The sequence below is a fragment of the Myxine glutinosa genome, chromosome 3 (genome assembly GCF_964187855.1).
Source record: "Myxine glutinosa chromosome 3, kmMyxGlut1.1, whole genome shotgun sequence".
In the NCBI taxonomy this organism is placed as follows: Eukaryota; Metazoa; Chordata; class Myxini; order Myxiniformes; family Myxinidae; genus Myxine; species Myxine glutinosa.
In genome coordinates this window covers 139,535,746-139,549,336 of record NC_136263.1, presented here as the reverse complement: position 1 = coordinate 139,549,336, position 13,591 = coordinate 139,535,746, and the positions used below count along the sequence as shown (strand labels likewise).

General features: G+C 43.5%; 1 protein-coding gene across 3 annotated transcripts in view; it reads left to right on the top strand.

Moving 5' to 3' along the window:
- The window catches only part of NCAPD3 (non-SMC condensin II complex subunit D3), a 181,100-nt gene that overhangs the window by 126,398 nt on the left and 41,111 nt on the right, over nucleotides 1–13,591 (top strand). For all 3 annotated transcript variants that reach the window (XM_068110014.2, XM_068110012.2, XM_068110015.2), the window contains one exon: nucleotides 9,261–9,398. In XM_068110014.2, coding sequence (XP_067966115.2) covers nucleotides 9,261–9,398 — 138 coding nt within the window. The remainder of the gene's footprint in view (nucleotides 1–9,260; nucleotides 9,399–13,591) is intronic.

Genomic DNA, 13,591 nt, shown 5'->3' with positions numbered 1-13,591 from the left:
CGTGACCAAGGGTTGGCGTCAGGAAGGGCATCCGGCCATAAAAACATTGCCTCAAACAGGGAACCATGATTGTCATGGGGCCCGCAAGGCTAACCCCCGCTCAGGCGGGGAAAATGGCCTTAAAACGATCATTCATTCATTTTTTTTCGTCCTTGTCGCACCACCCAACCGGTCCACCAAGTTTCGTCCAAATCCATCCATAGCTTTTTGAGATATCGTGCTATATGTCGGTTTTAGCTCTGTCACTCAATGGGGAAGAATGACTTAAAAACATTCTCGTAGCTGGATCCGAATCCATATCTTCACCAAAATCTTATCATATCCTTCATGTCACATGCGCCACCTCTTCGCCAAATTTCGCCCAAATACATCCACAACCTTTTTAGATATTTTGTTCACAGACAAATGAACAGACAGACAGGGGTGAAAACATAACCTCCATCCACCTTGGGTGAACTCCAAACTTCCACTTATTTTACAGGTAAAGGATGTGCGATCCACACATCAATGATTGCTTGCAATGAGGTATGGAGCGGTTTGATTACCTTTCAAACAGTCGCAACTGCTGTTTAGCACTAAGCTGAAAGGGAGACAACCCGGGGTGTGTTTATTTACTAAGCAGCCAGCTAGTGCTTTCTAAGCCAGCTGTTCCTTAATGGTTTTGAATGGAGTGCTTGCTTAAATATTAAAACCACTTGGTGAGCTCTCGACAAAAAAAAAATAAACACACCCCCGATGCTCTTGAGGCCCAACGCGAGATCTACTGTAATCTATTTAACCCCAGAGAGGAATGACTTTTCCTTCCGCTCCCGCAGGGAACCGGTGTACGAGTTTATCAAAACCATCAATAAAACGGGAAATCATAAGTGATTTAATCAGCATTTTGTAATTGGAAATTGAGATTGGACAACCCTCCTCAAATATATCTTTATAAACAAATATGTCGGCTTTCCCCATTTGAATACACAAATATATTTATTTGTTTTTCTGATGTTATGATATTGACAGAAGGTCCAACACTACGACTCTACTCTGTCACTCTACTCTGGACATGCTGCTTCTGCTGTCTCAACAATGGATGGAGGTCCTCAATGCCAAATAGGAAATTAGAGCTGTCTCCCTTGACATCTCATGTGCCTTCGATACGGTCTGGCACCCCGCTCTGCTCACCAAACTCTCCTCCTTTGGTATCCATAGAAATCTCCACGCATGGCTGGCGGACCTCCTCTCTAGTCGTAGTCAACATGTGGCCCTGAATGCGTTTCTCTCATCTCCTCTTCCTGCTCAGGCTGGAGTTCCCCCAAGGCAGTGTTCTGGGCCCTGTGCTTTTTCTGGTCTTCATCAATGATCTCTCTGACTCTCTTGAAAATCCTCTCTATCTCTTTGCTGATGACTCCACTCTCTGCCGCTCCATTCCTCATCCCTCAGATCGGCAGTCTGCAGCCTCCTCACTCTCTGCAGACCTGGACAAAATCACAGACTGGGCAAACAAGTGGAACATGTCTTTCAATCCTGACAAATCTTGCACTCTCACTATGTCTCTCCGAAAAGACCGACTGGACAACCCTCGCATCCACTTTCTGAATAATCCTCTCCAAGAAGTTCTGTCACTCAAGCTTTTGGGTCTCACTATCTGCGATGATCTTTCCTGGGAAAACCACATTTCAAATCTGGCCTCCAAAGCCAGTCGCCGACTGGGCATCCTCCGTCGTGCGAAGTCCTTCCTTGGCACACCTGAGCTTCTCACCACATACAGCCACGTGAAAAAGTAAGTACACCCCATGTAAAGTTTTGACTTTTTCAACATATTTCAACATACAGCTATTTGATCTTCATTTCAACAATATTAATAGATAAAGGTGATATAATATAACAAATATCATGAAACATTTACATTTTGTATTCCATTGTATAATTTTAATAAATATAAATGCAAATTTCACATGCGGAAAAAGTAAGTACACTCCCACATTTATCACTCCTTCAAGTACCTAAAATTAGAATCAGGTGCACCAGCTCAGGTGCAAATGATTAGAACATCGTTAGAGAGGATCTTGGAGGAACCTGTCTTATTTAAACCTCAGACATTTCGTTTGGTTTGCTCCTTGTTGTTGAAATATGCGGCGTCACCATGCCGAGATCAAAACACCTCTCTGAGGCCTTCAGAAAGAAGGTTATAGATGCCGATGAGTCTGAGAAGGGATTTAAAAAGATCTCCAAACAATTTGAAATCAATCATTCGACTGTCCGGACGATCATCTACAAGTGGAGAAGATTCCAAACAACTGCCAACTTGTTCAGGCCAGGCCGCCCCAGCAAGTTCAGCCCGAGAGCAGACCGCAAGATGCCGAAAGGAGTCTCGAAGAACCCCAGAATGTCATCACGGGACCTACAGGTAGCTCTTGCCACTGTTGATGTCAAAGTGCACAAGTCCACCATTAGAAAGAGGCTGCACAAATTTGATCTACATGGGAGGTGTGCCAGGAGGAAACCTTTGCTGTCCAGAAAGAACATCAGAGCAAGACTAAAGTTTGCCAATGAACACCTAGGCAAAGACCAGCACTTCTGGAACAATGTGCTCTGGACAGATGAGTCAAAGGTAGGGCTATTTGGCCACAGTACCAGAAGACATGTTTGGCGAAAACCAAAGACAGCATTTGACCACAAGAACCTGATACCAACTGTAAAGCATGGTGGTGGAAATATTATGGTTTGGGGCAGCTTTGCTGCATCAGGGCCTGGGCAGCTCACCATCATAGAATCCACTATGAATTCGTCATTGTCCCAGAGGGTGCTTGAGGATAATGTGATGCCATCTGTCAGAAAGTTGAAGCTCAACCGAAGGTGGACCTTGCAACATGACAATGACCCTAAACATACCAGTAAATCCACCAAGGAATGGCTGAAAAGAAAGAAATGGAGGGTTCTGGAATGGCCAAGTCAAAGCCCAGATCTAAATCCCATCGAGATGTTGTGGGGGGGATTTGTAACGAGCTGTGCATGCAAGAAACTCCTCAAACACCACAAAGCTGAAAGAATTCTGCATGGAGGAGTGGGCAAAAATTTCTCCCAGTCGATGTCAGAGACTGGTAGACAGTTCTAAGAAACGCCTCCTTGAGGTTGTTTCTGCCAAAGGGGGTAATACCACCTATTAGAGCCAAGGGTGTACTTACTTTTTCCACATGCGAAATTTGCATTTATGTTTATTTAAATTATACAATGGACTACAAAATGCAAATGTTTCATGATATTTGTGATATTATATCACCTTAATCTATCAATATTTTTTAAATGAAGATCAAATAGCTGTATGTTGAAACATGTTGAAAAAGTCAAAACTTTACATGGGGTGTACTTACTTTTTCACGTGACTGTACAAGGCTTTCATCCGCAGCTCAATGGAAAACTGCTCTCCCCTTTGGGCTGGTGCCCCTGCCTCACACCGAGCTCGTCTTCACACTGTTGAAACCAAAGCGTTCAGAATCATTGGAATCTCCCGCGATGAAGCTATCTCCGAGGGCCTTTCACTTACTCACCGCAGGCAGGTTGGTGGTCTTTCCGTCTTCTCCCGACTCCTCTCCGGCCTTGCTCCCCCAGCTCTCTCTAGGCTCTGTCCCCCAAATTTTCCTACAGGTCGCACAAGATCTGCCTGCAACCCTCTTATGGTTAAACTGCCAAAATCAAGACTCTCTGCTCACCTTCACTCCTTCATTCCTCTTTTTCCCCACCTCTGGAACAAACTCCCTCACTCTCTTCAATCCCACTCCTCCCTCCATGTCTTTAAAACAGCTGTTCACCACCATCTCTTATCTTCCCCCATCCAAAACCTTGATCTTTTCTACACTCACTAATTTCACCCAAAATCCACTTTTTTAGAATACCTACTTCTTTCCTGGAAGTCCTTGGTGTCTTTGTGTTTTATACTTCTCCAACCCCCCCCCCCACCCCCCTCCCCCCCAAGCCCTCTCCCTCCCACACATCTCCCGATGTCCCTGCTCTCAAATGTTGCGTTTGTGTGCTTCCCCTTCTCTCCCCATCTTGTCTACCGCTCCCCTTTTAATATACTTTGTTTGTCTGTTTGATTTGCTTGTGTGATACATGTTAGCTCGTTTACGAGACTCGATTCTGTATACAAAAAAAACAAAACATTATCTGTCCCTTTGATCGGATCTATTGTAAACTGATGGTCTTCAGAAACGACCCAATTCATGATTCCACTTTGAACTTCTCGATGTACAACAATGGTTGGTGATCAGTTTGCAAAACAAATTCAGTGTCCTAGAGTTGGCCCAGACAAGGGCATGTCCTACCTTCCCCATGGTTGAGTAGTTATTTTGAATGATATGCTTCATGCTCACAAAACTCACAGGTTTCTGCTTTTATGTTGCTGCAAAAGAACAGCTCCAGCCCCAACCAGTGTCAGAAGCATCGGTCCTGAGCACAATTTGCTTATTTTGGTCTGGTGGTGTCATACAAGATGTCATACATGTCATACAGAAATACAAGTATGTGTGGCAAGGGTGCCCAGAACACGTGCATGATGTTGGCGTCAAGTTTTCTGAGGAGTTTGTATGCAGTGCAAGGGTGGACCCAGGAATTTAAAGACGGGGGGGGGGGGGGTGCATGAAACTATAGCGCTGGGGGGGGGGGATAAATGGAGGATCTGGGGGTCCTCCCCTGGGAAATTTTTTAAAAAATGATCGTCAGAAACGGAATTTCGTGCGTTCTTCGAAGTTTCTGCAGTTCCTTGTGTTCTTCCCTGGTCCAACAGTTCAGCAGATTCGCACTGCCTGCACCCTCATCCTGGATCGTAGGGGGGGGGGGGTTCGCACCCCCTGGATCCACCCCTGCAGTGTGGTGGGTGTGACTAGAGTGAGTGAAAGGTTGATGATTGTGAAAATGATGATTGGAAAGCTCTTGGTGGACGTCATCTCAGGATATGCTCAGCAGGTTGGTCGGAGCGATGAAGAGGACAAGTTCTGATGTGCAATAGAGAATCTGATGGAAAACGTGAAAGATGAAGTTGTTGTGGTAGGAGGAGACCTAAATGGACATGTGGGAAGGAGTATGGACGGTTTTGAGGGAGTTCATGGGGGTTACGGATATGGTGTGAGAAATGGAGAAGGTGTAAGGATTTTGGAGTTTGCTGATGGAGCTGATTTGTTGATTTGTAATACTCAGTTCCAGAAAGAGGATAATAAGCTTGTTACATCGACGTCAGGTAGGTCGACGACAACCGTTGACTACCTGATCGTGCGTAGGCGAGATCGGGGGCACCTCCGGGACACAAAGGTGATCCCGGGGGAGGAGGCTGTTTCACAGCACCACTTGGTTGTCTGCGACATAAGGGTGAAAGGTGCGAGGAGAGCTCGGCGGATGAAGTACCAACCGAGAATGAAGGTGTGGAGGTTGAAAGAGGTGACAGTGAGGGAGGCATTAAAAGAGAGGCCGAGTATGGTCGAGGATGATGTGGTTGAGCCTGAAAGTGGTTGGATGTCAATTAAAGATAGTCTGTTGGGAGCCGTTGGTGAGGTATGTGGATGGACAAAAGGACCACCGAGGCACTCGGAAACATGATGGTGGGATGATGAAGTTGGAAAGAGGATTGACGAGAAGAGGAAGAAGTTCAAGGAGTGGCAGACGGCGAAGGGTACGGGAGCACAAAAAGCAGAGCATGAAAGTTATAAGTCAGCCAAGAAGGCTGCAAAGAAAGAGGTAGCAAAGGCACAGGAGGCATGCAGGAAAATGTTCGGAGAACGCTTGGATTCAGAAGAGGGTCAGCGAGCGGTATTCAGGATTGCAAAGCAGATAGCGAAAGAGAGTTGTGATGTGATGGGGGTGAGTTGCTTGAAGGATGAAGTGGGACAAATCGTTGTGGACCCAGATGGAATTAAAGGAAGATGGAAGAGATATCTGGAAATGCTGTTGAATGCAGAGAATGAATGGGATGGCAACATAGAGAGTAGCCCAGTTTTAGGACCGGCAGAGAAGATAACTGAGAAGAAAGTTGAGGAAGCTATAAAATCAATGAAGAGTAGAAAAGCGGGAGGGCCGACGGGAGTTGTGTGCGATATGTTGAAGGCAGCAGGAATTTGGGGTGTGAAGAGAATGACAGAGATTTGTAATCTGGTGGTGAAAGAAGGCCGCATTCCAGTGGATTGGGAACTGAGTACCCTCGTCCCTCTACACAAGGGGAAAGGTGACCCTCTGGACTGTGGCTCGTATCGAGTGATAAAGTTATTGGAGCATGGAATGAAGGTATTGGACAGGGTGTTGGAGAGGAGAATAAGGAAGAAGGTGAAGATCGACGAAATGCAGTTTGGATTTATGCCAGGAAGAGGAACGACAGATGTACTTTTTATTTTAAGACAGTTGCAGGAGAAGTACATGGAGAAGAGGAAGAAGTTGTTTCTTGGGTTTGTTGATCTGGAGAAAGCATTCGATAGGGTTCCACGCGAAGTAGTGACATGGGCATTGAGGAGGTTCGCAGTGGAGGAATGGTTGATCAGAGTAGTGATAGCAATGCACGAAAGAGCGCGCACAGCTGTAAGGACGAAGCACGGGAACAGTGGTGAGTTTGAGGTGAAGGTGGGAGTGCATCAGGGGTCGGTACTAAGTCCACTACTATTTGTAGCTGTGATGGAGGTGCTGGCTCAGAACGTAAAGGTGGGTTTACCGTGGGAGTTGTTGTATGCAGATGATCTGGTGTTGATTGCAGAACGTATGGATGGACTGAAGGAGAAGATGAACAAGTGAAAGGAATGTATGGAGACAAAAGGTCTGAAGGCGAATATCGGAAAGACGAAGGTGATGGCAAGTGGTAAAGCATGTGCTGAGGTGGAGAGAACTGGGAAGTGTCCGTGTGCTGTGTGCAGGAAGGGTGTCGGAGTGAACTCCATTCAATGTACAATGTGCGCTGAGTGGGTTCATCAAAAATGTAGTGGTTTGAGCGGGTCATTAACCAGTGTGGCAGCTACATTCAAGTGTAAGGTGTGCACAGAGGGAGCTGCAGATGGAAGAAATGTTGAGTTGGATCATGGAGACGGCGTGAAGCTGGAAGGTGTGAAAACATTTTGCTACCTAGGAGACATGCTCAATGGAGAAGGTGGATCAGACTCGGCAACGGTTGCTAGAGTGAGATGTGCATGGAAGAAGTTTCGGGAACTGAGTGGCGTGCTGACGAGGAGGGGAGTGTCGTTGAAGCTGAAGGGAAAGTTGTATGCTGCATGTGTGAGAAGTGTTATGATTTAGGGGAGCGAGACATGGGTCATGGACGTAGAGCAGCAACGAAGGCCGGAAAGGGTGGAAATGCGAATGGTTCGGTGGATGTGTGGAGTATCGTTGAGAGAGAGAGGAAGACAAATGATGAATTGTGAAAAATGATGGGAATAGAGCCTGTGATGGATGCTGTGAAGAGAAACAGGTTGAGATGGTTTCGTCATGTGTTGAGGAAGGATGAAAGTGACTGGTTGGGAAGAGTGATGGAAATGAATGTAGAAGGAAGTAGAGAATGGGGGAAGACAGAGAAAGATTTGGCTAAAGAGGGTGGAAGAAGAAATGTGGGCAAGGGGGTTAACAAGGGGAGATGGAGAAAATAGGGCAAAATTGAGAAGATTGTCATGGGGACCGCAAGGCTAACCCCTGCTCTAGCAGGGAACATAGCCTTAAAATGCCTGTTGTTGTTGTTGTTGGTGGTCTGGCGGTGTCAAAATGGGTTTGTTGATGGGAAGTTGCTTCTGTGTCATGTGGGCCTCCTTTTGAGCACTCCCCCATACCATTCTACTCGGTTGAGCTTTCTTGGTGAAGTCAGTAATTACTGCAGCGATGGCCACATAATAAGGGATTTTGGCCCTGTAGTATCTGGTCAAATCCATAAACGACCATAACTCCTTCATTATATGCTGCAGTGCATCCGTCATAATATTCAGGTTGCTGTTGTGAAGGCATAGTAAGCCACGCTCTATCTGGTGACCCACAAAGCTCATGCTATCTGTTCTGATAACAGACATCCATGTCTGGCCATGAGGCAGGCTGCAGACATACAGCGAAGTAACTTGGGTGGAAAGGTGATCGTCCCAAGCGTAGATATGGGTCAAAATATCCTCAATATAATTATCAATATTTTCAATCCTGATCAGCGACCTCCTCATGCCCTGTGCTAGTGTATGTAGCTCCTCGGTTCAGCATCCAAAAATGTCATCTTCAAAAATTAATTGGTGCCATCTGTCATGGCAAATACTGTCTTGTGTACATCTTCATCAGCCACCAGTATCGTCTAATACCCCCTACTCAAGTCAATCTTGGTAAAATACATATCCCCACAGACAGGGGTGCCGCCAGGGATTTGGGGCCCCATGAAAAGATATCACAATGGGCCCCTATGAAGCACGCGTGCACATTTTTTCCCCGACATTTTTGCCAGGAGGTTGAAACAATGCTTATATTTCTGCATACAGTATGGAATTCACTATTTGATGCAAGACTGATACCCACACAAGAAATGTGCTAAAGGCCATCTTTTACAGTCTAAATGTAATTTTAATGGTGAGAATTACAACATACATTAACCTATTCAATTAAAATAAATTAACATTATCATCTATAGAATGATATAACAAACAAAATAATAAAATCAGCAGTAGAGTATAAATACAAGTATACATACCAAGTGTAGTGATCCAATATCCATAGCCATGCCATTTAGTTATCAATGGTCCTTGCTCAGCCTAACACACCAAGAGCCCAGCGCCGAGCCTTGTTGCTAGCAAAGTCACAGATCAAGTCTTTGAAGTCCAGCTTTCTAGACAACTGACTTTCAATGGACAGCATGGCAAGACTGCAAAGCCTGGTTAATAATTTAATATTGAGAATTTTTACCTCATGCTCTAATAATTTGTAGGGCCCCTGTCAGTGCAGGACCCTTGGAATCATCCTAACTTTTACCCCCCTTACAGCGTCCCTACCCACTGAGCTCCAGTAAGAGTTTGCTGACTGTCATCATTGGCTCTGAGTTTATGATTATTGATTGCATCATTCGCTCCAACTTGGATTTATTGTAAGGGCTGTGATATATTATTTATATTCTTGTTGAGGTTGCATGAACTTTCCTGCTAAACTGTTGACAAGATTGGGGTTTGTCCTCCACACAATGGGGCACTTTACTGTGGCTAACACAATACTGTACTTTCTAAATTTACAGCTTGAGTAGACTGGAAATATGATATAGTTTTAACACAAAAGGTCTTGCATGGTGTTTGCAGGAGATATTAAAGGACTATCGGAGCGAAGTTCAGGAAGTGTTCTCGGGTGATAAGCAACTTGTGTCTGAACTCGAGTACGATTTGCGGAAATATGAAGAGTTGCATGCAGCACCACAATCTGAGAAGGATTTGCCACAGGTTTGTATGCAAGGTGTTTCATTTTCATCACAATATTGTTTGGTAAAGAGGGATATAATTTAATATTGAGAATTGCCCTGGTGTTGGGCTAGCGGCTAGGGTGCCAGCTTAGGATCCTAGGATCCTGGGTTCGAATCCCGGTCGATCGCTGAATTAACGCCAGGGGGGTTGACTCAGCCTGTCATCCTTCCGAGGTCGGCTAATTGAGTACCAGTTCACTGGTAATTCCCTGTGTGTCGTAAAAAGGCGACAAACAGGGTTGGCGGCAGGAAGGGCATCCGGCCGTAAAACATTGCTTCAAAAAGGGGACCGAAAAACAACAACAACCACGGTCCCCGAAAAAGGCCAACCCCCGCTTGCGGGGAAAATGGCCTCTAAAGGTGTTTTTTTTTGTTTTTTTTAAAGAGGGATAAAAATATATGTCAACAGAACAGAATGAGGCGCATCAGAAGAATGTAGTAGTAGTGTCAAACAAAATTGAAAATCATTCCAAACAAGAAATATACTGTTTTTAAGGACATCATAAATAACATCATTAAAAAAACAAATAAAAAAAAACACATGTGACAGGCACAAATAACTAATGCAACTTTTTTAATAGGGTGCTGTAATAGACAGTGGATAAAATGGCCGTAAAACCCGGAATTGCTTTATTTATACACCTTCAAACCTTTATTTAAATTAAATTATATACTTGAACACTAAAACACAAATTGCCTTCAGAATATTTCCAAGAACCATGATATATATTGATATATAGCATGAGTGTGTAGCATGTGAGGGGGTATCGATAAAGCCTCCATCTCCTAAACTGTGACGCAACGTCGTATTAGCGTACTCGGTTATGTATACAAGACTGCTTCAGTCGCACTAAACTTCCGGATTTTTTAAAAACAATCTTTAAAATCATTATTTTATCAAAATGGAAGGATATACAGTACATGCACACTGCACATAGTATTAGATGAGATACGGACGGGGAGGGTGTCATGTTATATGAACTTTCTAGTTATCCATGTGAAAAACATGGAAATTTTACATCCACTGGCAATTCAAACTCGAAGCTTTGGCAATGATGATGATGGAAAGGGAGTGTTTGCATTGCATCAAACCCTTTTTTGCATTAACACTGAACACATTAATGGAATTAGGCATAAATGATTGTCTGAAACGACAGCATCAGGTATTTGGAACACAATGGTGAATGTGTGAACGATTAAAATTAAACAATGATGACGTGGTTGTGATGGATCCTGCATTATCTTGTGAACTTTAATTACAACACGTTTCTCAAAGCAGTGGAAAAGGGATTCAATAAAATGAACGTTAAATTTTATACTTGAAATTGATAAGAATTTAACAGATAGTTTAACATTTGAAGAAAATTTGGTTCAATAAATTGATTCATGATTCATGATGAATCAATTCATGATTCAAGAAACAAAAGTCAACTAGAACAATGTGACTATGTCGCCAAAATGCCTCCGCATAGTCCCACAACGGGTACATGCCATCACTCTGCATATGTATGGGTAGTGGATCACGTTTGTGAAGTTTTGTGTTGATCGGATAAGGTTCGTTTTTCTATCCAAGATGGCTGCCAAACCATGTGACCTATGTCATCATTTTCAAACTATATGCAACAGTGCTGTTAGATGATATTTATAAAATTTCACAACGATGGGGTGAGTGGTTTCAGAGATATAATTATTTAATATTTTCCTTCAATCCAATATGGCTGCCAAACCGTGTGACCTATGATGTCATAAATTTAACATTTCAATACAAATGGGTCATAGATCATGTGCATGCAATTTCAGATTTTTAGGATAAGGAATTTGATTAAAACCTTTTTGGCTGGTATGATGATTTTTGGCTTTTTGGCTTCACCGATGATGTCATAATTATCATGCTTTTGTTCCCCATTGGTAGTACAGTACTTGACAATGTGCCAAGTTTCAAATTTTTCCATTCAGCAGTTTCCGAGAAATTATTTTTTAAATATTTGCTTTTAATCCAAGATGGCTGCCTTACCACGTGACCTATGACGTCACAATTATCATAAAAACATTCTGCATGGGTGTCACTCCTACCCTGAAAGTTTCATCTCAATCGGACATAGGGTTGCTGAGAAAAACGAGGTTTAGGACCGACGGACGGACGGACAACCCAAAAACATAATGCCTCCGGCCACCTTCCTGGGCGGAGGCATAAAAAGGTTTATTTGGCACTCAATCCCTCCTGTTTCCAAATTACACAGCGATGAAATGTTTGGTGTATTTGGATTTTGTACAGTTCTAGGCCTGGCATACCTGTAAATTGCTATGGAATTAATTCCTACTTCTAAAGATATTATGATTTTTAAGGCAAATTGTTATCTGTAAACAAGAAAGAGCAATCAGATTGCAGACCCTCACCAGGACGTGTTTTTAGTGTTTTTAAAGGCTTTTGTGTTAAAACAAATATGGCGGCGAAACCACGTGACCGATGACGCCAATGATTTCATCTTGATCAGATGAAGGTTTGTACTTGTCGAATTATGACGTCTTAATGGAGGAACCTACGACATCATCATTAACATATATGTTAATTTTATGTTATTCCCCATGAGAGTTCTTTACAATGAGCCGTGTCTCATTTTTTTTCTATGCAGCACTTACGGAGATATAGAGGTGCAAAGTTTTTCCAAGATGGCGCCCGTACCATGTGACATGACGTCATAATTATCATTTAAAAAAATTATACAGGAGGAGGTGCACCTATGGTGAAAATTTACTGTAAATCAGACCAACAGTTGCAGAGAAAACTTGAACGGCACTCAGTGGAGAGCATATCTTCGCCTGGTTGGCCATATCACTCAATTGTGAAGAATCATTTACAAAATTATACCAGCAGGGAACCGGATCGGGATCTTCACCGAAATTTAATCGATTCTTCCTTGTCACACACACAACCTGTCCAACAAGTTTCGGCCAAATCCGTTCATAACTTTTTGAGATATCCTGCTATGTATCGTTTTAGGCCCTATCTCCCAATGGTGAAGAATCACTTGAAAAATTAAATAATTCTCATATCCGAATCCATATTCAGATCTTCACCAAAATCGAATCGTCCTCGTCAGACACCCAACCGGTCCACCAAGTTTCGTCCAAAACTGTCCACAACTTTTTGAGATATCCTTCTATGTATCGTTTTTGGTCCTATCTCCCAATGGTGAAGAATCGCTTCAAAGATTCTAGAAGCCGGATCCGAAGCTTCACCAAAATCTCATCATTTCGTCCTTGTCACATGCACTACCTCTCTGCCAAATTTCGCCCTAATCGGTCCACAACTTTTTGAGATATTTTGTTCACAAACAAACAGACAGGGGTGAAAACATAACCTCCAACCACCTTTTGTGGTGGAAGTAAAAATTTCCATCTTGTTGGATGTTTTGTACTTGTTGAATTATGACGTCATCATGGAGGAACCTATGACGTCAAAATTAACATGTTATTCCCCATGGAGAGTTATTTACAATGAGCCATGTCTCATTTTTGTCTTTTTTTTTTTTTTTTTTTTTTTTGTATACTGAATCGAGGCTCGTGAAAGAGCTAACATTTATTTCACAAACAATTCAACCAGACAAACAAGATATATAAAAAGAGGGAGCGGAAGACAAGATGGGGAGAGAAGGGGAAGCACACAAACATAACATTTGAGAGCATTGAGATCTGTGGGAGGGAGAGGGTTTGGGGGGAGGAGGCGTGGGAAGGGGGGAGGGGGGGTGGGAGAAGTATATAACACAAGGACACCAAGGACTTCCAGGACAGAAGTTGGTATTTCAAAAAAGTGGATTTGGGGTGAAATTAGCGGGGGTAGAAAAGATCAAGGTTTTGGATGGGGGAAGATAAGAGATGGTGGTGAACAGCTGTTTTAAAGACCTGGAGGGTGGAGTGGGATTGAAGAGAGTGAGGGAGTTTGTTCCAGAGGCGGGAGAAAAGAGGAATGAAGGAGTGAAGGTGAGCAGAGAGTCTTGATTTTGGCAGTTTAACCATAAGAGGGTTGCAGGCAGATCTTGTGCAACCTGTAGGAATATTTGGGGGACAGAGCCCAGAGAGAGCTGGGGGGGCAAGGCCAGAGAGGAGTCGGTAGAAGACGGAAAGACCACCAACCTGCCTGCGGTGAATGAGTGAAAGGCCCTTGGAGTTAGC